At 43.7% G+C, this 23132-nt stretch overlaps 2 protein-coding genes across 3 annotated transcripts; both read left to right on the forward strand.

Moving 5' to 3' along the window:
- The first annotated feature begins 10432 nt into the window (after window positions 1-10432).
- LOC125535822 (uncharacterized) lies at window positions 10433-13087 on the forward strand. Of its 2 annotated transcripts, none has more exons than XM_048698891.2 (8): window positions 10433-10600; window positions 10704-10787; window positions 10916-10996; window positions 11469-11608; window positions 11719-11815; window positions 12221-12290; window positions 12681-12743; window positions 12840-13087. In XM_048698891.2, the coding sequence occupies exons 1-8, from the start codon at window positions 10539-10541 to the stop codon at window positions 12915-12917; spliced, it is 675 nt and encodes a 224-aa protein (XP_048554848.2). In that variant the 5' UTR covers window positions 10433-10538; the 3' UTR covers window positions 12918-13087. The 2 variants fall into 2 exon arrangements, with proteins under 2 accessions (XP_048554848.2, XP_087399358.1); XM_087543232.1 differs by having other exon boundaries at window positions 10445-10583.
- A 3760-nt stretch (window positions 13088-16847) lies between these two features.
- Window positions 16848-19556, forward strand: LOC125541070 (pre-rRNA-processing protein ESF2). The gene is made up of 7 exons (XM_048704559.2): window positions 16848-17333; window positions 17913-17964; window positions 18199-18266; window positions 18525-18614; window positions 18708-18838; window positions 19080-19217; window positions 19305-19556. Exons 1-7 carry the CDS (start codon window positions 16850-16852, stop codon window positions 19323-19325), a joined length of 984 nt encoding a protein of 327 aa, XP_048560516.2. The 5' UTR covers window positions 16848-16849; the 3' UTR covers window positions 19326-19556.
- The last annotated feature ends 3576 nt before the right edge of the window (window positions 19557-23132 follow it).

Raw genomic sequence — 23132 nt, forward strand, 5'->3', positions numbered from 1 at the left:
ATAGTTCGTAGGCTCGTCATGGTCAAGTAACATGACCTCTAGAACAGGATTACCGTACCACTCTGGTGCAGATATCACTCTGGTTTACCTACGAGGTTCGGTAGTAACTTGATCTAAAGTTCCATGATCATCATCATTAGCTTCCTCACTAATTGGTGTAGTAGTCACAGGAACAGATTTCTGTGATGAACTACTTTCCAATAAGGGAGCAGGTATAGTTACCTCATCAAGTTCTACTTTCCTCCAACTCACTTCTTTCGAGAGAAACTCCTTCTCTAGAAAGGATCTATTCTCAGCAACAAATTTGCCTTTGGATCTGTGATAGAAGGTGTACCAACAATTTCGTTTGGGTATCCTATGAAGATGCACTTCTCCGATTTGGGTTCAAGCTTATCAGTTTGAAACCTTTTCACATAAGCATTGCCGCCCCAAACTTTAAGAAACGACAACTTTGGTTTCTTGCCAAACCACAGTTCATAAGGCGTCGTCTCAACAGATTTTGATGGTGCCCTATTTAACGTGAATGTAGCTGTCTCTAATGCATAACTCCAAAACGATAGTGGTAAATCGGTAAGAGACATCATAGATTGCACTATATCAAATAAAGTACGGTTATGACATTCGGACACACCATTACGTTGTGGTGTTCCAGGTGGCATGAGTTTGTGAAACTATTCCACATTGTTTTAATTGAAGACCAAACTCGTAACTCAAATATTTGTCTCTGCGATCAGATCGTAGAAGCTTTATTTTTCTTGTCACGATGATTTTCCACTTCACTCTGAAGTTCTTTGAACTTTTCAAATGTTTCAGACTTATGTTTCATCAAGTAGATATACCCATATCTGCTCAAATCATCTGTGAAGGTCAGAAAATAACGATACCCGCCGCGAGCCTCAACATTCATCGGACTGCATACATCAGTATGTATTATTTCCAATAAGTCAGTTGCTTGCTCCATTGTTCCGGAGAACGGAGTCTTAGTCATCTTGCCCATGAGGCACGGTTCACAAGCATCAACTGATTCATAATCAAGTGATCCCAAAAGCCCATCAGCATGGATTTTCTTCATGCACTTTACACCAATATGATCTAAACGGCAGTGCCACAAATAAGTTGCACTATCATTATTAACTTTGCATCTTTTGGCTTCAATATTATGAGAATGTGTATCACCACAATCGAGATCCAACAAACCATTTTCATTGGTTGTATGACCATAGAAGGTTTTATTCATGTAAACAGAACAACAATTTATTCTCTTACTTAAATGAATAACCGTATTGTTATAAACATGATCAAATCATATTCATGCTCAACGCAAACACCAAATAACACTTATTTAGGTTCAACACTAATCCCGAAAGTATAGGGAGTGTGCGATGATGATCATATCAATCTTGGAATCACTTCCAACACACATCGTCACTTCACCCTTAACTAGTCTCTATTCATTTTGCAACTCCCATTTCAAGTTACTACTCTTAGCAACTGAACCAGTATCAAATACCGAGGGGTTGCTACGAACACTAGTAAAATACACATCAATAATCTGTATATCAAATATACCTTTGTTCACTTTGCCATCCTTCTTATCCACCAAATACTTGGGGTAGTTCTGCTTCTAGTGACCAGTCCCTTTGCAGTAGAAGCACTTAGTCTCAGGCTTAGGACCAGACTTGGGCTTCTTCACTTGAGCAGCAACTTGCTTGCCGTTCTTCTTGAAGTTCCCTTTCTTTCCCTTTGCCCTTTTCTTGAAACTAGTGGTCTTGTTAATCATCAACACTTGATGCTCTTTCTTGATTTCTACCTTCATCGATTTCATCATCATGAAAAACTCGGGAATCGTTTTCATCATCCCTTGCATACTATAGTTCATCACGAAGTTCTAATAACTTGGTGATGGTGACTAGAGAATCTTGTCAATCACTATTTTATCTGGAAGATTAACTCCCACTTGATTCAAGCAATTGTAGTACCCAGACAATCTGAACACATGCTCACTGCTTGAGCTATTCTCCTCCATCTTTTAGCTATAGAACTTGTTGGAGACTTCATATCTCTCAACTCGGGTATTTACTTGAAATATTAACTTCAACTCCTGGAACATCTCATATGGTCCATGACGTTCAAAACTTCTTTGAAATCCCAATTCTAAGCTGTTAAGCATGGTGCACTAAACTATCAAGTAGTCATCATATTGAGCTAGCCAAACGTTCATAACATCTGCATCTGCTCCTGCAATAGGTCAGTCACCTAGCGGTGCATCAAAGACATAATTCTTCTGTGCAGCAATGAGGATAAACCTCAAATCACGGACCCAATCCGCGTCATTGCTACTAACACCTTTCAATATAATTTTTCTCTAGGAACACAATAAACTAGGAGCAACATCATGAGCTATTGATCTACAACATAGATATGCTAATACTACCATGACTAAGTTCATGATAAATTTAAGTTCAATTAATCATATTACTTAAGAACTCCCACTTAGAAAGACATCCCTCTAATCTTCTAAGTGATCACGTGATCCAAATCAACTAAACCATAACCGATCATCACGTGAAATGGAGTAGTTTTCAATGGTGAACATCACTATGTTGATCATATATACTATATGATTCACGCTCGACCTTTTGGTCTCAGTGTTCCGAGGCCATATCTGCATATGCTAGGCTCGTCAAGTTTAACCTGAGTATCCTGCGTGTGCAAAACTGGCTTGCACCCGTTGTAGATGGACGTAGAGTTTAACACACCCGATCATCACGTGGTGTCTGGGCACGACGAACTTTGGCAACGGTGCATACTCAGGGAGAACAATTTTTATCTTGAAATTTAGTGAGAGATCATCTTATAAAGCTACCGTCGAACTAAGCAAAATAATATGCATAAAAGATAAACATCACATGCAATCAAAATATGTGACATGATATGGCCATCATCATCTTGTGCCTTTGATCTCCATCTCCAAAGCATCGTCGTGATTTCCATCGTCACCGGCATGACACCATGATCTCCATCATATTGATCTATATCAATGTGTCGTCACATGGTCGTCTCGCCAACTATTGCTCTTGCAACTATTGCTATCGCATAGCGATAAAGTAAAGCAATTATTTGGCGCTTGCATCTTATGCAATAGAGAGATAACCATAAGGCTTTTGCCAGTTGCCGATAACTTCAACAAAACATGATCATCTCATACAACAACTTATATCTTATCACGTGTTGACCATATCATATCACAACATGCCCTGCAAAAACAAGTTAGACGTCCTCTACTTTGTTGTTGCAAGTTTTACGTGGCTGCTATGGGCTGAGCAAGAACCGTTCTTACCTACGCATCAAAACCACAACGATAGTTTGTCGAGTTGGTGCTGTTTTAACCTTCACAAGGACCGGGCGTAGCCACACTCGGTTCAACTAAAGTTGGAGAAACTGACACCCGCCAGCCACCTGTGTGCAAAGCACGTCGGTAGAACCAGTCTCGCGTAAGCGTACGCGTAATGTCGGTCTGGGCCGCTTCATCCAACAATACCGCCGAACCAAAGTATGACATGCTGGTAAGCAGTATGACTTATATCGCCCACAACTCACTTGGGTTCTACTCGTGCATATGACATCTACGCATAAAACCTGGCTCTGATACCACTGTTGGGGAACGTAGTAATTTCAAAAAAAAATCCTACGCACACGCAAGATCATGGTGATGCATAGCAATGAGAGGGGAGAGTGTTGTCTACATACTCTCGTAGACCGAAAGCGGAAGCATTAGCACAACGCGGTTGATGTAGTCGTACGTCTTCACGATCCGACCGATCAAGTACCGAACGTACGGCACCTCCGAGTTCAGCACACGTTCATCCCGATGACGTCCCTTGAACTCCAATCCAACCGAGTGTTGAGGGAGAGTTTCGTCAGCACGACGGCGTGGTGACGATGTTGATGTTCTACCGACGCAGGGCTTCGCCTAAGCACCGCTACAGTATTATCGAGGTGGACAATGGTGGAGGGGGCACCGCACACGGCTAAGAGACGATCAACTTGATCAACTTGTGTCTCTGGGGTGCCCCCCTGCCCCTGTATATAAAGGAGCAAGGGGGGAGGCGGCCGGCCTAGAAGGAGGGCGCGCCAAGGGGGGAGTCCTACTCCCACCGGGAGTACGACTCCTCCTTTCCTTGTTGGAGTAGGAGTGAAGGAAAGAGGAGGAGAGGGAGAAGGAAAAGGGGGTTGCACCCCTTGTCCAATTCGTACCAGAGGGGGGGCACAGGTCTCCTTCCTTTTGGGCTATCTCCTCCATTCCCGTATGGCCCAATAAGGTCCATATACTCCCCGGCGAATTCCCGTAACTCTCCGGTACTCCGAAAAATACCCGAATCACTCGGAACCTTTCCGAAGTCCGAATATAGTCGTCCAATATATCGATCTTTACGTCTCAACCATTTCGAGACTCCTCATCATGTCCCCGATCTCATCCGGGACTCCGAACTCCTTCGGTACATCAAAGCATATAAACTCATAATATAACTGTCATCGTAGCGTTAAGCGTGCGAACCCTACGGGTTCGAGAATTATGTAGACATGACCGAGACATGTCTCCGGTCAATAACCAATAGCGGAACCTGGATGCTCATATTGGCTCCTACATATTCTACGAAGATCTTTATCGGTCAGACCGCATAACAACATAAGTTGTTCCCTTTGTCATCGGTATGTTACTTGCCCGAGATTCAATCGTCGGCATCTCAATACCTAGTTCAATCTCGTTACCGGCAAGTCTCTTTACTCGTTCCGTAACACATCATCCCGCAACTAACTCATTAGTTGCAATGCTTGCAAGGCTTATAGTGATGTGCATTACCGAGTGGGCCCAGAGATACCTCTCCGACAATCGGAGTGACAAATCCTAATCTTGAAATACGCCAACCCAACAAGTACCTTCGGAGACACCTGTAGAGCACCTTTATAATCACCCAGTTACATTGTGATGTTTGGTAGCACACAAAGTGTTCCTCCGATAAACGGGAGTTGCATAATCTCATAGTCATAGGAACATGTATAAGTCATGAAGAAAGCAATAGCAACAAACTAAACGATCAAGTGCTATGCTAACGGAATGGGTCAAGTCAATCACATCATTCTCCTAATGATGTGATCCCGTTAATCAAATGACAACTCATGTCTGTGGTTAGGAAACATAACCATCTTTGATCAACGAGCTAGTCAAGTAGAGGCATACTAGTGACATACTGTTTGTCTATGTATTCACACATGTATTATGTTTCCGGTTAATACAATTCTAGCATGAATAATAAACATTTATCATGATATAAGGAAATAAATAATAACTTTATTATTGCCTCTAGGGCATATTTCCTTCAATGGTTTTATACAGACTTTTGGAGAAGTCTGTATTTACAAGAAAGTGAGTGGGAGCTCTATAGCATTTCTGATATTATATGTAGAATTGACATATTGTTGATTAGAAATGATACTAAATTTTTTAATAGCATAAAAGGATACTTGAATAAGAATTTTTCAATGAAAAACCTTGGTGAAGCTGCTTATATATTGGGCATTAAGATCTATAGAGATAGATCAAGATGCTTAATTGGACTTTCACAAAGCACATACCTTGATAAAGTTTTGAAGAAGTTCAAAATGGATCAAGCAAAGAAAGGGTTCTTGCCTGTGTTACAAGGTGTGAAGTTGAGTCAGACTCAATGCCCGACCACTGCAGAAGATAGAGAGAAAATGAAAGCCATTCCCTATGCTTCAGCCATAGGTTCTATCATGTATGCAATGTTGTGTACCAGACCTGATGTGTGCCTTCCTATTAGTTTAGCAGGGAGGTAGCAAAGTAATCCAGGAGTGGATCACTGGACAGCGGTCAAGAACATCCTGAAATACCTGAAAAGGACTAAGGATATGTTTCTCGTTTATGGAGGTGACAAAGAGCTCGTCGTAAATGGTTACGTCGATGCAAGCTTTGTCACTGATCTGGATGACTCTAAGTCACAAACCGGATATGTATTTTTATTGAATGGTGGAGCTGTCAGTTGGTGCAGTTCCAAGAAGAGCGTCGTGGCGGGATCTACGTGTGAAGCGGAGTACATAGTTGCTTCGGAAGCAACAAATGAAGGAGTCTGGATGAAGGAGTGCATATCCGATCTAGGTGTCATACCTAGTGCATCGGGTCCAATGAAAAATCTTTTCTGACAATACTGGTGCAATTGCCTTGGCAAAGGAATCCAGATTTCACAAGAGAACCAAGCACATCAAGAGACGCTTCAATTCCATCTGCGATCAAGTCAAGGAGGGAGACATAGATATTTGCAAGATACATATGGATCTGAATGTTGTAGGCCCATTGACTAAGCCTCTCTCACGAGCAAAACATGATCAGCACCAAGACTCCATGGGTGTTAGAATCATTACAATGTAATCTAGATTATTGACTCTAGTGCAAGTGGGAGACTGAAGGAAATATGACCTAGAGGCAATAATAGAGTTGTTATTTATATTTCCTTATATCATGATAAATGTTTATTATTCATGCTAGAATTGTATTAACTGGAAACTTAGTACATGTGTGAATACATAGACAAACAGATTGTCACTAGCATGCCTCTACTTGACTAGCTCGTTAATCAAAGATGGTTAAGTTTCCTAGCCATGGACAAAGAGTTGTCATTTGATGAACGGGATAACATCATTAGAGAATGATGTGATTGACTTGACCCATCCGTTAGCTTAGCACTTTGATCGTTTAGTTTACTGCTATTGCTTTCTCCATAACTTATACATGTTCCTATGACTATGAGATTATGCAACTCCCGAATACCGGAGGAACACTTAGTGTGCTATCAAACGTCACAACATAACTCGGTGACTATAAAGATGCTCTACAGGTGTCTCCGATGGTGTTTGTTGAGTTGGCATAGATCGAGATTAGGATTTGTCACTCCGTGTATCGAAGAGGTATCTTTGGGCCCTCTCGGTAATGCACATCACTATAAGCCTTGCAAGCAATGTGACTAATGAGTTAGTTACGGGATGTTGCATTACGCAACGAGTAAAGATACTTGCCGGTAACGAGATTGAACTAGGTATTGAGATACCGACGATCGAATCTCGGGCAAGTAACATACCGATGACAAAGGGAACAATGTATGTTGTTATGCGGTTTGACCGATAAAGATCTTCGTAGAATATGTAGGAACCAATATGAGCATCCAGGTTCCGCTATTGGTTATTGACCGGAGACGAGTCTCGGTCATGTCTACATAGTTCTCGAACCCGTACGGTCCACACGCTTAACGTTCGGTGACGATCGATGTTATGAGTTTATGTGTTTTGATGTACCGAAGGTAGTTCAGAGTCCCAGATATGATCACGGACATGACGAGGAGTCTCGAAATGGTCGAGACATAAAGATCGATATATTGGGAGGCTATGTTTGGACATCGGAATGGTTTTGGGTAAGTTCGGGCATTTACCGGAGTACCGGGGGGTTACCGGAACCCCCCGGGGAGTGTATGGGCCTTAATGGGCCTTAGTGGGAGAGAGGAGGAGGCGGCCAAGGTTGGGGCGCCCCCCCACCCCCCAAGCCCAATCCGAATTGGGGTGGGGGCCGGCCCCCCTTTCCTTCTCCCTCTCTCCCCCTTCCTTCTCTCCTACTCCAACAAGGGAAAGGGGGAATCCTACTCCCACCGGGAGTAGGACTCCCCCCTTGAGGCGCGCCATAGAGGGCCGGCCCTCCCCCTCCTCCATTCCTTTATATACGGGGGAGGGGGCACCCCATAGACACACAAGTTGATTGTTTAGCCATGTGCGGTGCCCCCTCCACAGAATTCCACCTCGGTCATATTGTTGTAGTGCTTAGGCGAAGCCCTGCGTCGGTAACTTCATCATCACCGTCATCACGCCATCGTGCTGACGAAACTCTCCCTCGACCTCAGCTGGATCTAGAGTTCGTGGGACGTCACCGAGCTGGACATGTGCAGATCGCGGAGGTGCCGTACCTTCGGTGCTAGGATCGGTCGGATCGTGAAGACATACGACTACATCAACCGCATTGTCATAACGCTTCCGCTTACGGTCTACGAGGGTACGTAGACCACTCTATCCCCTCTCGTTGCTATGCATCACCTAGATGGATCTTGCGTGTGCGTAGGAAATTTTTTGAAATTACTGCGTTCCCCATCAAATCATACAGGTGAAGAACTCCAACATAAATAGTATATAAAGGTGAAGCAAATGAAAGTTTCTTTTAAGTAAATTCTATGAAAAATATTAGCTATTTATTAGGATTAATATACTAAATATCCAGATGTTGAGGAAAACAAGTGAAAAAAGAAAGAGTGAATGGACAAAATCAAAAGAAGGGTTTATTGCAAGCAATGTCGACACTACTTTCGACTATGAGTTGTGCACATGCGGTATTGGAGTGGTGGCTCAAGATGAGATGGGCAGGTTCAGGGTAGATTGCAATGAAGAAGTTACTTATGTCATTGACGCGTTGGGACAATAGAAGCTCCAGCCATACGACATGGACTAGCTTTGCCAAATAAATTGGGGTTTAACAATCCAGTCAAGTTGCTTCCAAGCAACAAAGACTCTCCAAGGGGAGGAGGGTCCACAACGGTCGCTCCTTATTTTGGGGGAGGTCTCCGATTAACGTTGGTGTGACAGTTGTTTTGCTACAGTTTTTGTAAAGATAGATTGGAGTAAGTGTTGGGTGTATATCTTGCTGATTTTGACCGGTCTGCTAGATTTTTTATTGCCGCCGAAACCGATGCTTCAGAAAGTCACACGAGCTGCTTGATCCAACCATGACATATCAACAAAGGAGCCTCATCGAGAGCGTAATACATAAGACGAGCTAGTGAGGTATAATGAGACTTGAAACCCCACATGCCTGGGAGGGGCCCCGTTAATGAGTGCAGCGACAATGTGCTCCCCTAGGTTGGCTTGGCCACCCATAGAGCCTTATAATTCACTACAGTCGATTATGATGAACAACAAAGTATAAGAAGCAAGAAACTAGGGTAAATGATAAATAATACTCACAAAGTAGTAATGGATGTGTTTGATCGATTGTGTGTTGTTCAATCGTCTGTAATCCCTCCTATATTTATGGGAAAACTGAAATTTTTTGTGCAAGAAAAGGTTTTAGAATCCTATCTCGGCCCTTAGTTCTTGCCTGATTCAGACGAGTGCACCCAGAGCCTATGAATCCCTCCGGATGGGCTCTGGGCCAAGTCAACATGTTTCTATATTGGCTAGGAGGGCGTCCGAAACCATTTCGTTTGGTCTTGAAAATGGTTGCACATATCTAGGTTGGTCCGGAGAGCGTAGATGGTTTCACACTTTTAGATTGCCCCGAATGGCGTCATGAGTTTCTAGGTGAACTCATGGCGAGCTATCATCTTGTCCTAATTCACTAGAGGGCGCCCGGAGCCTCCACACGAGATCCAGGCAAGGTGTTGTCAACAAATTGTTTAGGTACCAATTATCAAGTTGTATCTGTTAGTTGATCAAATATATATAAATGCAACTTGATTTAAAAAAAAGGTTGATCTCTAACTAATTAATTTGTGTCTTTAGTTTGTAATGTCTAGTATGTCCTTGTTTCCATTATGTTTTGCTTCCTTGACGACATCAACAAGGTGGCGATGATGATGCGCTAGAATAAGGTCCCTCCGGCCTGTCACTACCTCAACTATGTCGATCCGGCGCTGACGAATGGCTAGGTCATTGTTTCCATTAGGTGTTGCTTCATTGACGATATCAGGGAGGTGGTGTTGACAATGATATGTTGGAATAAGGTCTCTCCAACCTCTCCCTACCTCGATGGTGTTTAATCCGAAGCTAATGAATGGCTTGTGAGTGTAGGGGCTACCAGATCTGTTAGCCCTTTTTGGATCTTGGCAGTTGGTGTATCAATCAAGAGAAGTAACTGTCTGGCGTTTGGTGTGGCGACTTCGACCTTTTTTCTATTTGCTTTGCGGCATAGTCGGGTTTCTCCAACCCTTGAACCGATGGTGAAGGATCACAAATTTGCGTTGCATGGGAGATCCCCAGCGGACGTTCATTAATGTGTTGTTAGAGATCTTGTTTCTAGTAGTGGATGGCTATTGCGTTATCTCAAGTCTTGTATGAGCGTTTACAGGCGCCTCTTTTCATTACTGTCAGTTTAATACAATTTTCAAGCTTCAATGGACGGTGCACAATCGAACGAGAAAAAATCGATTGGTATGGTTTCCATTGTAATTTTATTTGTTGGTGATCATTTGATGCTTTGTTGTCTTTTCATTTTCATTATGTATTAGTAGCTTTTTGTTTTCAATAACTATATACTCCAGTTATATGTGCTTGACCATTTTGCCCATGTGCACCCGAACTCAAAATAAGTTCCGGCCGCACCCATTCCCTTCACACGAGTCACAACTCACAACGAGCCACAAGTTCCGACCTATCTCCGATCCCCGCCGGCGCCGCTCCCAGCCCCGGCCCGGAATCCTGCCGGCGGTATGCCGCGCGGCCGCGACGAGCCGGCCACCGTGCGCGTCTACACAGTATGCGACGAGTCCAAGTACCATTTCCCAGCCCTACCCCGGCATCTCCTCCTCCGCAGCACTGCCGCTAATCCAATCCTTCTCCCTCCCCGCTCGCCGCGGATCCCAAACCAACCGCAGGTACCTCATCATCCGGAACGTGCCTTCGCTCGGGTGCGGCGACGAGCTCGGCACCCTATTCTCGTCGTACGGGCCGCTGGAAGAGTGAGCCATCCTTCAGCGACCTGAAAATTCACTTATTCTAACGTTTTGTGTTCAGTACCTTCCTTCCGAGTTTCGCTCTCACCATTTTGATATTCCTTTGTGAGTGATGTGTTTTTGTTTTGGTTCAGGTGCAAAGCCATGGATGCCGAGGACTGCGAGGAGTACACCGACGTCTTCTTCATCAAGTTCTCGCAGGTCAGCAACGCGAGGTGACTATTTCTGAATATGTACTGAAAACTGAAGGATGTAAGTAGCATGTTGAATTTGTTGGACTGTCAGTGTTTCGTGCTTATGCAATTGAGTGAAAAAAACAGAGGCTTATTATTCAGCATAATTAATGGAATGAACTGAGGAAAGGTGACTTGGGTAGGCATTCCAGAAGCAAAATTTAATAAGATACTAGTATACTTTGATGCCAGTATGTGTGCCTTTACTTGTGAATTGGGATTACCAAGATGTTAATCAAAGGAAGGGTTTGATTATTCCTTGGACCTTCTTTGAGGGCATGATTTTTAGTTCAGGTATTCTGCTTCAGTCTTTGGCACTTAGGGTAGCAAATCTGGAGCCAATAGTTTTAACAACCACCTGTTTCCTATCTTTTCTTTCATCAAAATTCATACTTCCTAATACCTAATACTTCTTTAAGTGAGGAATTGGCGCTGTAATTTACTCATTTTGCAGGTTCGCAAAAAGGAAGTTAGATGAGTCTGTATTTCTTGGCAACCGGCTGCAGGTGTCATATGCACCTCAATTTGAGAGTATTTTGGATACCAAGGAGAAACTGGAAGTCCGGAGAAACGAAGTCCTCGGCCGAATAAGATGTATGCCATTTTTTACAAAGATATATCTTCGTATTAGAATTTATTATTGTGATGACAGTATTTATTCCTTGGTTCTTCAATTGTTTGATTTATATATTTGCTTGCTTCAGCCTCTGTTGGAAGCAGATCAGAACGGTTAACTCAGTATTCTCCAGGGCAGGGATCTTCTAGTGGGAACTTGCATCATCATATGAGCCCCAATAAGAGGTTATTATTTCACATGTTGTCATTTGTTTCCACTCTTTATTTAGTTCTGCGGTGTACAAATGATAATTAAAAGTTGGTCATAATTTGCTTGTCATATGATATTACATGCAGTTACTTCTTCCATCAAGTTTTTCTGGTCATGCTTTCCCTGAGCTTCTATGCATTTTCTTCTAGAACAATCAATGTGAATATTCAGACCTAGCAGTATCATCCAAACTCGAGATATGGATTCTTTTTTCTAGGGAATAGATCATATACAATCTTATTTTGTCTGAGGATTTGTACTACATCGCTTATACCTAATAAAAGGCTAGAGGTCCAGAAGAATACAGTGTGACTGTTCTCCGAGAAAAAGGTGAACACTTAGGTGACTGCTCGTCTAAAGACTCATCTTATCATCTTCAGGGAATACACAAAGACACTTCATGCTTCTCATATCGAAGATGTTCATTTCAGTCATGTGTCCTCTAATAAGGTATGTAGTAGTAATACAATTTTCAGGCTGAAAACCAAGTTGTCCATTGATGGAAATTGGGCCATTTAGTAAGCAGACTAGATCGTGCTTTAAGGGAATTTTATTTTTAGAAAAGCTAGGGAGAAGCTCTGGTCAACTAAGATGCATTACTGCTAGAAAGACAGCATTAGTGCGCTTGCTCATGTGAAGTACTCGGCGAGGGCAAAATCCGTAGTATTTGGAATTGTGGATATCCTGCTGTGTGCAATCTAGCTCAGCTCATTAGTGCGGCACATCATCCATTAGGATTTTCCAACAAACCCCTTTTTACCTTTTCATGGCTTGTGATTTTCTTTCCTTTCATGAAATGCCTTTTGATCAATTTGTGGTGGACTTGCCTTTTGATCGCAGGACTATTTTCCATCCGAGTCGATGAATGCAACTGTAAATCTTGTGAGGCAGAAGCTTGATAAGGTAAAAGTATATATGTGTTACTGTTATGTGTTATCTATCGCCTAACATGCCACATGGATAAGCTAAGAGTTTTATTTATTTTTTTCAAAATAACAGATACAGTCCGGCAGTGATGGTTCCAATGCTGTAGCTGCGTCCAAGAAACCAAGGGTCGATGACCGTAGGCGCATTTGAATCACTGGATGGCGTGGAGCACGCGTTAGGAATTATGTGGCTTACTCCACTTTGTAGCCTTCCCTTTGTGCATCGTCCTACTTGATTCTTAGAAGTTAGAACTGGCCAGCTGAGATTGTTGTACCAGTCTTTTCTCTTTATGCAAATGCCAATTTTCTTACCTGATACAACTTTGAACTTTCGCACCTGATACTTGGTCTTTGTAAAAAAGAAAGAAAAGGCCACTGAAAAATAACGAAGCGATGATGATGTTTCTCGAGGAAATACTCACAAAGCAGAAGCATGTTCTTTTTATCGCTGGAGGCATGCTAAACCAAATTAATTTTTGTCATTCAGTTTCATCCTGGATTAGAAACAACAAAATTACAAAAATGGTTTTCTCTAGAATGGAAAAGAACAGAGAGGGGCTCAGCGCTCACGTGCTCCCAGGGGACGGCTCGGGCGAAACCCTACCGCTGCCCCTGCACCTCCTCCTACGTGGTGGACGGCGGCCGGTGGGTCCTCACCACGGCAGGCGCGGATGGCGGAGACGGAAGGTCGAGCATGGTTGACTAGGTGGTGGCACACGAGGGATTCGGGCCCTTATGCCCGGATCTGATGGTCGCAGCGGCGGTTGTCGTTGTATGGGCGACGACATCAGTTGGAGCGGTGTTGGGTGCTCCTTGTAGCGCCTAGAATCGAGGTGGTGGCCCCTCTTCTTCGACGATGGAGGGCTTCGGAGTCGTGTAGGTGACTCAGATGTTGGATCTCGAGCTGGTGACGGCCTTTATGAGGCCGGCGGCGGTATGAGACGTCCACTCCATCAACAGATCAGTTTTGATGGGGCTCGGGAGGTGACACACGGAGACATTGAGCAATGCCTGTCGCCGACCAATGAAGCCTCCGATGGATGCACCGTCGTTGGATGCTACACATGACGTCTCATGCGGAGGCGTCAATCATGCCTGCTACCAGCAGGTGCTGCACGGTGTCTCTAGCAGAGGTGTCATGTTTACTCTGTTGCTGCTCGATCGAAAGTGGTGCGACAATGGCGGGAGGCAAGCCGTATGGGACATCTATTTTTTGGTGCCATCTCCAGAGGTATCCGGTTATCGAGGAGTCGGTAGCCGGTTAAGGGATGATGGTACAAATGACTTCAAGGATGACTTTATGCACTCTGGCGGAAACACAAGATCTCTGATCAAGTTGTGTCAACGCACGCATGCGTCGTGTCCTTACTGAAAGTGGTGGACTGATGCTTGGCTTTGGGGATGAGAATGCGCAGTTGGACCTTGTTTTGGACTCGTCACCATAGGCGTATGTGCGGTGATTCCTTCTTGAAGGTATAGCCTAGAAGTTGTGTATTTCTTGTTTTGATTTCGTCTTGTATCATAGGGTTAGTGGCTATCTGATGGAGTTACTGTCGCGAGGCATGCAACCTCGGGTTTTCTTTTCATTTTATTTTTGGGTCGACAACTCCGCCTATGTTGTCTCAATATAGTTGGTCCCAAGCCCGGGTAAAGGAGGAGGGTTGTGATAGGCTTGGCGACCCAACGTAAAAACTCAACCACTCTTATGGAGATGAAACCCAAAGCCTACCCCAACTTGTTTGGGACTAAAGGCTTTGTTGTTGTTGTTGTTATTTTTGGGTCGACATTGTTCAGCTAATGGATTTACATGCTTAATAATATATATGGTTGTGTGCATCGGTTGATGTAGAGGTCGGGGGTTATCCTCCTTTAAAAAAACATTCATGACCTGGGACGAACTAAGCCCAGCTTACATGGTTAGGTTTCTTGATGTGGCGAACCAACCTGTGGTTGGATGGTTAGGAAAACAGTGATATCCCTAGCCCAACAGGGTTCAAGTCTTAGACTTGATGTTGGTGCTTGCATTATTCCTGGATTTATTCCAAACTTCCGGATATGTCCGTTCAGTGGGAGGAGACGTTCCCATCGACTGCGATGCGTCTGTGGTGATTTCATAAAATTTCAAGATACTATGTCGTCTCATTCTCTTGGAGGTGTTCATAGGGATAGGGTGTGAGTGTGTGCATTCATAGAGGTGAGTGTATGCTCACGTATGTGAGCGACTTCGATTGTACTATGTAAAAAAAGTGTTTTTATGTGGAACCAACCCATTTAGGTTGAGGTCCTAGACTTTATACTCACATATTTTCTGAATTATTTCGGCTTCTCCCCCGCTATTCTTTCAATGGTACAATGTGCATGTCAATTAAGGATGGAGATTGATAACAAAACCAGAATCACTATGTTCACGTGTAATGGCTGGGAAATACTATCATGGTACAGATTTCCTGAATGCCAAAAAGAAAAAAGGCAGCTCGCATGTTTGGCAAGCAATTTTGAAGGGTAGAACAGTACTACAGCTGGGATTAATCAAAAGAATAGGTGATGGTCTATCAACCAACATATGGAAGGATCGGTGGATACCAAGGATTCCAGGAGGCAAGCCAATATTTAAGAGCGAAGAAGTAACTGTGGAGAAAGTTTCAGAGCTCATTAATGATGATGGAAAAAGTTGGAACATTCAAAAATTGAATAGTAATCTATCTCCTATGGAGGTAAATGAAATCCTTAAGATTCCTTTGGGAAGGTTAGACCAAGACCTATGGGCTTGGGGTGAAGAAAGACATGACATCTACACTGTAAAATCAGCCTACAGAGCTTTAGCAAAGCAGTTCAGGGCTGAAAGTCAACATCATCAAGGAGTTGCACAAAGTTCAACTATTGAAGAGAATAAGTTATGGAAGAAACTTTGGAACTTGTCAATTCCCCCAGGGTAAAAACTTTCTGGTGGCGTGTTATTAAAGGTTTCATGCCTGTAAAGGCTATATTGAAAAAAAACACATCGAAAAATTAAGTAACTGTGTTGAATGTGGTGCAAATGAAGATACTATCTTCCATGCTTTGATAGAATGTTCTTATGCCCGAGTTTTCTGGAATTTGTTTAAAAAACTTTATGGCAATAAGCTTCCCAAACTACATCACCTAACTTGGGCCCAAAACATTCTAGATGATGAAGTATGTGCAACGGAAAAGGTAGGATATATTTTGTGTGGCATGTGGTCAGTGTGGACATCACGAAATAATAGAATTCATGGAGATTCCTCAACTAATCTAACTCAAGCTTGCAGGTGGGCGCATGACATGGCATCAGATCAGATGTTGAATGCAAAACCACAAGGAGAAGGAACCAAAACTAAGACCAAGACATACTGGCAACGTCCACAAGAAGGCTACTATAAAATTAATGTAGACGCAGCCTTTAATTCAAAGGATGAAAAAGGAGCTTCAAGGGTAATAATCAGAGACGCTGATGGCACTGTAGTAGCGGCGAGCAGTAAATGGTATGATTCAGTCCCTAATGTTTTAACAGCAGAAGCTTTAGCTTGTAGAGATGGAGCTAAGATGATGAAGATTCTCAATATTCGGCAAGGAACAATGGAGATTGATTCTCAGGAGCTTGTGTCCTTTTGGAGATCCAGAAAACATCATAGAGCTAGCATCTTGTCGATTATCAATGAAATACAAGAGCTGGTAGAAGGATGTAGTGGTTTTGATATTTACCATGTTAAGAGGGAGGCAAATATAACAGCTCACAAAGTTGCCAAATTTGCTTCTGAATCAAATCCGGAGTGTGCCTGGATACACCAGGTGCCGGATAGCATCCTTCGGTGTACTAGACAAGATTGTAATCATGTTACTAGTTAATGATGAAGCTCTTGTTTGAATCGCAAAAAAAAATTTGCGTTGTTATGGCGACTTCGTCTATTCGAGGTTGTAAATTGGTTGTACGTGCGTCTTGAGCTTTTTTTTTTCTTCTTTGAGGGGGGCGTGTGTGTTGAGCCAACAGGAAAAAATAATGCGCCAAGCAGCCGAGGCTAAGGCCCATGTCTCTCAATTTAGGCCCACTTCGTAGGAGAGAAGTCAATGGGTCGAACAGAGCGTGTCATCACCATCCGGCCCAGCCTTCGTCAGTATCCAGAGGCCCCCAGACCTAGCGTGCCGCCGTTTAGCTCCACCGCCGCCGCCCGCGAACCCCTCCCCCCGACGAGCGACGCACCCGCCGACATTCAGGCCGTCGCCTCAGTCCCACACACGCCTCCACCATCCAGTCGGCGACCGTCAACCCGCCAACCGCCACCCATGGCAGAGACCAGCGAGAACGAGTACCACACCGACGAAGAGGAAGACCTGGTCGGAGAGGAGGAAGGAGGCACCGGGAGCGAAGGCGAGGAGGTTGGAGTGACCGGCAAGAAGAGGAAGCGGCCTCTGAAGAAGAAGAGCCTGGACGGCTTCAGCAAGCGCGGGGTGTGCTACCTCAGCCGCGTCCCTCCCCACATGAACCCGTCGCACGTCCGCCAGATCTTCTCCAAGTACGGCGAGGTGCAGAGGATCTACCTCGTCCCCGAAGGTAATCCCCCGTCATGAACCAAATCGGTGGCTGCGTTCTGTATGTTTGATTTGTGATACGGTACCAAAGCTAGGAACACACAGAGCTGAAAGCCCTACTTGTTTTACCAAAGCTAATGCAATGATGTTAGCTTCTAGTCTAGTCTATAGAAAACCAAAGAGAACAAACCATATTTATCTGATGTTGATGTCTCCCGCGTAATCCCGTGCAGAGTATTCTGCTGCAAATAACGCCTCTCAACCTGTGTAGCAAGGCTGTATTTCGGTAGTAGAAGGCTGTTCATGGAGTTCTAGGTTTGTTTGTCTTGCTTGTATTTGTGAAAACATTCTTCATTTCTTCTAGGGGAAAAATTGAAATAGAGCATGTCATCAAATGATAATCATGTTTTGCATGCTGATTGCACATGTTGCTGCGGCAGTATTTACCGTGCAGTGAAAGTGAGTTGTTTTTCCTGCCCCTCGTGGTTATACGTCTTAGAATGTGAAGTGCTCTACTGCTCTTTATGATGCTTACATATTTGTAAATGAAAATAACCCAACTTCTTAACTGTTATGTACTAATGTCATCTCTTTCCTCCAGGTCAAGGTCATCGCAAGCATAGTAACGTAAAAGCGAAGGCTTACTCCGAAGGGTATGTTATGAAAATACACAGATGAGCTGCTTTGGAGAGACTTGCTAGATCCCATTTTTTGGTTTTATGCTGAAAGTGAAACATGGAGCAATACTTACCATTGTCTACTTATTGCATTTCTGGAGTAGTCATGTAAACATATGGTAGATGATGTGTATTTCACAATTTTGACATATTTTTATTGTTGTATTTGTCACTTGTATGGCCTTAATAATGTTCCTAAAATCTGTGTAGGTGGGTTGAGTTTGCAAAGAAAAGTGTCGCCAAGAGGGTGGCTAATCTTCTTAATGGTGAACAAATAGGTGTGTTCTCGGCTCTATGTTTCATGTGTTTTATTCTTTCTATGTTACCGTTGGTTTACATTAGATGTACTGAACATGGATGATCGGTTCTTCCTTTTTATTGCTCAACCCTCAAACCCCTCAATTTTTTGGCCTCAAAAGGGTTGCTTTTGTCGGCTCTGTCATGTTTGAAGAGCTATACAATGTGTGCTAGAGAGCTCAATTATTCTTGTCTGACAATTATTGATGACCGTCTGTGTTAATGATGTATTTTATTAGGTGGGAAGAAGAGGTCGTCATTTTATTATGACATCTGGAACATAAAGTATCTCAGGAAGTTCAAATGGGATGATCTGGTTGGTGAAATAGGTATGCCTAAAGTACAAAACTGTAAAGTAGCTATAAACTTGTCAGTAATGTGAACTGATTTGTACGTAGTCTAATCCTTGGAGTTTAATGCAGCTGAGAAGACTCATATCAGGGAACAGAAATTAACATTGGAGATAACAGCTGCGAAGAAACAACGTGATCATTATCTCTCTAATGCTGAAAAGTCTCGTACACAGAAATTTATTCGTGAGCGCATAAAAAAGGTATGCTCTATTGTTTAACATACTTCTGCTAGCATAATTCACAATGGGGATTTTCTTTCTGTCCTGTGTCATCTTTATTTATGATTACCAGACACTTGGTGACACATGGTTTGGTTATAGTAGGAAAAACATTTCAGTTACAAGCTAGCCCGAACACTGGATATTTTCTCCCTTATTTTGCCGTTCATTGCAAGTTTCATTACTAAGATCTCTATATACCTTGGTGACATCCTTGAAACAGAAGCAAAAGCCGGAAGGAAAAGAATCCAATGATGTTGGTGAGACGAATAACGATCGTCCAATTCCTCGACAGAATAGAGCAGTTGAGGAGAGAGGCCCTAATAAAAAGGCAAAGCTCTCAAAAAATATTCTGGCCGGAGTAAGTGTGCAGCCCTCTGGCAGTTTATCTGGTGGCGCTTTTATGTTAGCTAGCTAGTCATTTGACCTGCTTTCATCACACTTGCAGGTATTCGGTGGTTCATCATGATCGATTTTGATTCCTGGTGGATTGGAGCATTGCAAACTGAATGTTCTAGCACAAGATCATTCCTGTCTTCACCACCTGCTCCGCCTTTGTAGATTAGGCTGTCATTTTTTGTAATGGAGGGTGAATGGTTTGGTCGTTTGGTGATTGCGGATTGCCAGATATGTATTGCTTCTGCTGTAATACTGGGATGGATGTACACTGTTGTTAATTTGAAACAGCGAAGTAAGAGCAGCTCTAGCAGACCCACAGAACGCCCCGGCCCGCAAAATAACTGCCAAATTTCGGGTTGTGGCCAGAAAATCTGCACGAGCAGACCCCGCATCCCGCCCCGGTCCGCAAATTTTTTTGCGGGGCGCGGCAAATTTTCTTCCCCAACCTCTATCTTCACGGGCTAGGAGGCTGACCCGAGCTCAACCCCTATCCCGCACGAGATTTGGTGGGAGGGACATTTTCACGCGGCCCTTCCCGCTCCTCGCACCCTCCGTCACCATTGCCCCCACTCCACAAGCTTCGACTGCTCCTCCCCGGTTGTCCCTCGCCGCCATGGACGACCCCATGTCCCCCGTCACCGTCGAGGTCGCGCACGCCCCTTTCTCTCGGGCGGATCTCGTAAAAAAATATATTTCACGAATATATTTTTTTACGGGTCCGTTTGGGGGGTCTGCATCTGTGCCAGCCTGCGTCGGCCCACAAAAGCGGTTTTGCGCGAACTGCAAACGCATTTTGTGAGCCGGTGGGATACGGGGTCTGCTAGAGTTGCTCTAATATTACCCTGTATTGGCCATATGATCGGGAACATTTCAATTCTATATTATACTAAGAAAACAAGTGAATTTGGGAGTCCAAGTCTGACTATCTCAATACACTTGAGGCCATCTTTGATCTAAACACATATATGAGAATAGGCGTGCCAATTGTTAGGATTTAATTAATCCTATTAATCCCTGTTTTTCCTAATTGAGGCGGTTGTCTCGTGTTTCTTCGGACGTACTCCTTCGGGGGCTATATATATGTAATCCCATCATCAATGAGAACGACGATTCTACTACTTGTCATTTGCCTCTTGCAATTACTTCGAACACGTTATCAGCACTGTAGTTTCTCCGAACAGAGCGACTAGGCCATCCCAACGAGACGGTTACGGACGGGACGACCACGGCCATGGAGCAACAACAAACTTCGATCCATATCCATGTGCTCGATGGATTGAAATCAAGAAAGAGAGAAATCGGAGTCAAGAAGCAACCGAAGCCTTGATCTAATTGCTACGTACAAGAATCAAGGTGCTACCTTCCTATTTTAATCCTTTACGCAACAAACTGTCTTCAGGCATGCAGGCCATGGCCTTCGGCTGCCTTCCGGCATGCAGCAGCGGGAAGAACAACACACGACCATGGCCTTCGGCCTCTGCGTGGGGCTTCCTGGCGCGGCTCCTCTGCAGCCCCGACTCCTCTTGAAGTGGAGACGGCCAACGGCTAACGCGGCGCTCTTTCTTTCGGTCGGCGAACCCATCTCGCTTGTCGGTTACTGCGGCGCTCGCGCCCACGCGGCAGCAGGCTGTGGCGGTCGAAGGTAGCAGTGGCCAACGATTGTGGCCGCCGCGGTGAAGCCTCCTGTCGCACGACGCGGACACCGCATCCGACGCGGAGCGACTTTCTCGATGGCCTCGCCTGCAGAGGGAATTGTGTCGGCTTCCGGCCGGCGACGCCTGAAGCGCGCGCGCCGCGGCGGCTCGTCCCTCCGGCGTCAGTGACTTGCTCCATGCGTGTCAGCAAAGCAAGGCAACGCTGGCGGCGCAACCACCTGGAGCAATGGCAGCCCGAAACGGCGGCCATGGCGCGGCCTTCCCGGCCTCTTCCCGTAAGACCCACGCGCGGCGCTTGCGCACGTGGTACCCAGCGCGCGGCGGCGCACGGTGCGGCCGTCTCCGGGCGGCGACGATTATCAGGGACGAGTCCCAATCGTAACTGCAGGAGAGAAAAAGGAAGAGAACCTTATCTCTTCGGCTGCTTTGACTTCAGCCCTTGCAGTTTCTCATAATCAAAAATGAGTTTCTGCAGTTTTCTCTTAAGCCTTCCTGCTTAGTTCATCACACATGGTAGCCTATTTATCTGTTGAGTTTTTTTAAAAAAAAATCCAGAAATATGTGGTTGTTGATGCTTGACATGTTCAATGTGTGTGCTTTTTAGCAATCCCTATAACATGTCCTATTAATACAACGACGCTGTTTTGCGATTGAGATTAAGTTTTCTCGCACAGCCATATTGATTTGCGATTGAGAATTTTATTTTCTCGCCAAACAATCTCATAGCGATTGAGATTAATTTTCTCTCGCAAAATATTAATTCATCCTGCTGAATTATCTTGCAACTTGATACAGGATCATCTCATTTAATTTGGGATCTATACAATTCAAGTTTTTCACTTGAACATCAAGTTTGCAACATCATTACTATTCATTATAATAGTGGTGTATTTCTGTTGAGTACGATGTATTCCGGAATGTACGCTACATGTTGAGATTAATACGTCTATTTGCATTTGAGATTTTTAATTTCTTACAAATAAGAATGCAAAATTCAAAGTGATTTCTTCAAATTGATGTATTGGGATCACAAGGTAGTCATTTAGATCTACTGCCTTCGCAGATTATCAATGACTACTGTTAAAGCCTATATTGTCATTTTGACATTATAATTGCTTTACAAAGTGCTCTCCCACGCATTTTACGAAGTCATGACATAAGGCATTACGAGTGAGTATCTACTGATTCCATCAGATTATACTCTCTAGTGCTACGAGATCTACTCCATTTTGGAGATTATCTTCAAGGTGTCATATTTAGCAATTTGAGATTCACACTAATGGTTTCAAGATAACTTCTTGAAATACCCATTGATTTTGCTAAGTTCATTATAACATCAACCATGATGGTCTTTAATTTACTGGTTGTAAATTAATTATCTCTGGTTTACCCATAGAGGTAACATATGGCTATAGAGTTTGGGGCATTCGCCCTCAATGGCCACCACTGCCCTATCGGGGCCATGGACATCATGATCGCTCTTGTGTCTCGTGGGATAATGTGTGCAATCCAGGATTCACTTCTGGTCAGGATCACGCCGCTAACAGAAAAATGTTATCTTATACATTATAAGGCATTAGATTCAGATCTCAGCATCTGGTTATTCTGTATCAGCAATTCCTGGGATACAATGAACCTCAAGGGCAAAGGTTTGAATCTTACTTGAACCTTCAATCCGACAACACCAGTTGTGACGGGACCCTATGAGCACGGAGAACGTGATGGTTGAATATGCCTCAACCGACATGTTTGGAGACTTCTTCTAGTCTCTCAATCTCCTGAGTGGTCAACATAATTTATGTCAATTTACGATGTTCTAATAAGAACATAAGTATTGTTGTCATCATATATTGTATATCACAATATATTGTATCAGCACTTTGATACACATACATTTGTATGCATTCTATATATCTGACAGTGATTTTCATATTGAGAATCTTCATGTCTATATATAGATTTATACGGGAGTCAATCCGATGAAAAATGATATGTGCCTTGTGGACATATGCACCACACACACTATATACTCAGGGAAGTCCAATGTTTCCACTCTCATTGAGAGAAAGGAGATATTTTAAAATCGCTAGACATGATGAGGTATTTGTTGGCTCAACTCGAGTCATATTTACTATCCCTGTGGGTACTCGAGTATCGTCAGGATGCTTTATTGCTTTCAGGTTTAGCTCGTACCCTACTAAACTATAGAGGTATCCGTCAAA

Source organism: Triticum urartu, chromosome 2A (genome assembly GCF_056163025.1).
Source record: "Triticum urartu cultivar PI428250 chromosome 2A, HENAU_Tu73, whole genome shotgun sequence".
NCBI lineage: Eukaryota > Viridiplantae > Streptophyta > Magnoliopsida > Poales > Poaceae > Triticum > Triticum urartu.

Coding starts and splice junctions, on each gene's coding strand:
- LOC125535822 (XM_048698891.2), top strand. CDS start 10,539: ATGCCGCGCGGCCGCGACGAGCCGGCCACCGTGCGCGTCTACACAGTA. Junction 10,997..11,468: donor TCGCAGGTCAGCAACGCGAG/GTGACTATTTCT, acceptor CTCATTTTGCAG/GTTCGCAAAAAGGAAGTTAG. Junction 12,291..12,680: donor GTCATGTGTCCTCTAATAAG/GTATGTAGTAGT, acceptor TTTTGATCGCAG/GACTATTTTCCATCCGAGTC.
- LOC125541070 (XM_048704559.2), top strand. CDS start 16,850: ATGGGTCGAACAGAGCGTGTCATCACCATCCGGCCCAGCCTTCGTCAG. Junction 17,334..17,912: donor GATCTACCTCGTCCCCGAAG/GTAATCCCCCGT, acceptor TCTTTCCTCCAG/GTCAAGGTCATCGCAAGCAT. Junction 17,965..18,198: donor GCGAAGGCTTACTCCGAAGG/GTATGTTATGAA, acceptor AAATCTGTGTAG/GTGGGTTGAGTTTGCAAAGA.